General features: G+C 49.4%; 1 protein-coding gene across 1 annotated transcript in view; it reads right to left on the bottom strand.

Annotated features, from left to right (window-relative positions):
- Positions 1 to 379: 379 nt before the first annotated feature.
- The window catches only part of LOC138866770 (locomotion-related protein Hikaru genki-like), a 260,741-nt gene continuing 258,941 nt past the window's right edge, over positions 380 to 2,179 (bottom strand). The window contains exon 11 of the mRNA XM_070140501.1: positions 380 to 1,085. Coding sequence (XP_069996602.1) covers positions 889 to 1,085 — 197 coding nt within the window. The 3' untranslated portion in view covers positions 380 to 888. The remainder of the gene's footprint in view (positions 1,086 to 2,179) is intronic.

The following is a 2,179-nucleotide window of genomic DNA, read 5'->3' as shown; positions in this document are numbered from 1 at the left end:
GAGCCATGAGAAGGGAGGAGCCATGAGAAGGGAGGAGCCATGAGAAGGGAGGAGTCGTGAGAAGGAAGGAGCCATGAGAAGGGAGGAGCCATGAGAAGGGAGGAGCCATGAGAAGGGAGGAGCCATGAGAAGGGAGGAGCCGTGAGAAGGGAGGAGCCGTGAGAAGGGAGGAGCCATGAGAAGGGAGGAGCCATGAGAAGGGAGGAGCCGTGAGAAGGGAGGAGCCATGAGAAGGGTAGGAGTCGTGAGAAGGAAGGAGCCATGAGAAGGGAGGAGCCATGAGAAGGGAGGAGCCATGAGAAGGGAGGAGCCGTGAGAAGGGAGGAGCCATGAGAAGGGAGGAGCCGTGAGAAGGGAGGAGCCATGAGAAGAGAGGAGCCATGAGAAGGGAGGAGCCGTGAGAAGGGAGGAGCCATGAGGAGGGAGGAGTTATGAGGAGGGAAGCGTGAGAGCTCGACAAGACGAAAATACAAGGAGAAGCCAGAGGGACAGTGAGGTCAGAGGGCCATAGGCGCGAGAAGGGACGTCGGTGGACGCGTTAATAGTATTGTGAGGGGAGATCAGGGGCGGGAGAAAGGGGCCAGAGGGGAAGCGCCACAGGAAAATCATAACCGCATTGACGCCCTCAGGGGAAGGGAGCGACCACACGATCTCAATATTTTGATGCCCTTCGCCAAGCCAGGCTCACGCACCTCTCGCCCTTAGGACACAGAGACATAACCCGGAACTAGTGCTTCTTTCACCCAAAGAGACGCAACCAGCAATTAGTGTTTAATTGATCCAAAGACACACAGCCCGGAGGTGACGCCCCTTTCCTCCAAAGAGACGCAACCCGGAACGAGTGCCTTTCCATCCTCGGAGAAGGGTCGCAGAAGACGGGGAGTCTCCTCAGCCGAAGGACGGGACGCAGCGGGTGATGGGCGCGGACCAGCGGCGGGTGTGAAGGCAGGTAAGGCGGTCGGGACCAGCTGGCCGGTAACCTGGGCGGCAAGTGACCAGTACGGTGGCGCCGATGTGGTAGCGGGGCCGGCGGGGCGACACGTGGCCGTGCTGGGGCTCGCCGGGGTGAGCGCACGACTCCACGCCTTGGGGAGAAACAGGTGTTGTCAGGGAGACTCTGCTCGGGGGAAGTGGTTTATGGGTTGCCTTTTGGTGGTCTATGCGGGGATGGGGTCTCTCTCGGTATATCGATTTGTCTACTTGTCTTTTGGTATCTATCTATATATCTATCTCTATTCATTTTTCTATTTGTCTAGCCATCTCTCTCTCTCTCTCTCTTGTATTCTCTCTCTCTCTCTCTCTCTCTCTCTCTCTCTCTCTCTCTCTCTCTCTCTCTCTCTCTCTCTCTCTCTCTCTCTCTCTCTCTCTTTCTCTCTGTCCATATCACCATCTACATTTATATCTACAAACAGAAACATATCCTAAAACTGAGAGCAAAAGAAAAAGAGAAACCCCGACACCGCAAGAAACCACGCAAAAATGAGAAGATAATCGGAGGAGAGTCAGGAACATCCAAAGAAATCCGAGAATCTAGTCGTAATATACTGCAAGGAGGCGGACCGAGCGAGCCATAAATCTAGACGGGAAGATGAATTACAAAATGAGGATGAAGTCTCGAGAAAGAAGTCTGGGAGAGAGACAGATGCTTGAAAGACACTCGCAAGAAATGAAGGTAAATCAGGGAACACGGTAATGGATCGCACGGTTAATGCAAGGGCTATGAAAGATGACCTGTTATTATGGGAGAGTCTGGCGTAAATCTTGCGTCGTGTGGTAAGGTCACAGTCACAGTATGGTATAAACTTTAGTCTTTTTTTCGTGCAACCAAGAGATGGATTTGATGTTTAATGAAGTAATAATTCTACTTCTGCAAAGACCTATGCATGCATTTAATTTTATTAACGTTATAAAATGATTTCATCATAGTGACATGTATTATTTCTGAATCATGTTCATGACGTAAATCTTGGGATATGAACTGACGTCACAGTCGCAGTATCGTATAACCTTGAAAAAATTCGCTTTACTTTGTGAATTGCAGTTTTCCTTTTTTTCTTTTTTGGACTGTAACTCTTTTTATCGTGTTTAATGTTTCAATGTTTTCTATTGCAATTCAATTAAATCTATACTTTTTTATCATAGCTATATTTAGTTTGAAAAATGATCTGTGTATTCCTAA

Source organism: Penaeus vannamei, chromosome 27 (genome assembly GCF_042767895.1).
Source record: "Penaeus vannamei isolate JL-2024 chromosome 27, ASM4276789v1, whole genome shotgun sequence".
NCBI classification, from domain to species: Eukaryota; Metazoa; Arthropoda; class Malacostraca; order Decapoda; family Penaeidae; genus Penaeus; species Penaeus vannamei.
Note: the sequence above shows the minus strand (reverse complement) of the source record. Positions and strands in the feature narration are given on the sequence as shown.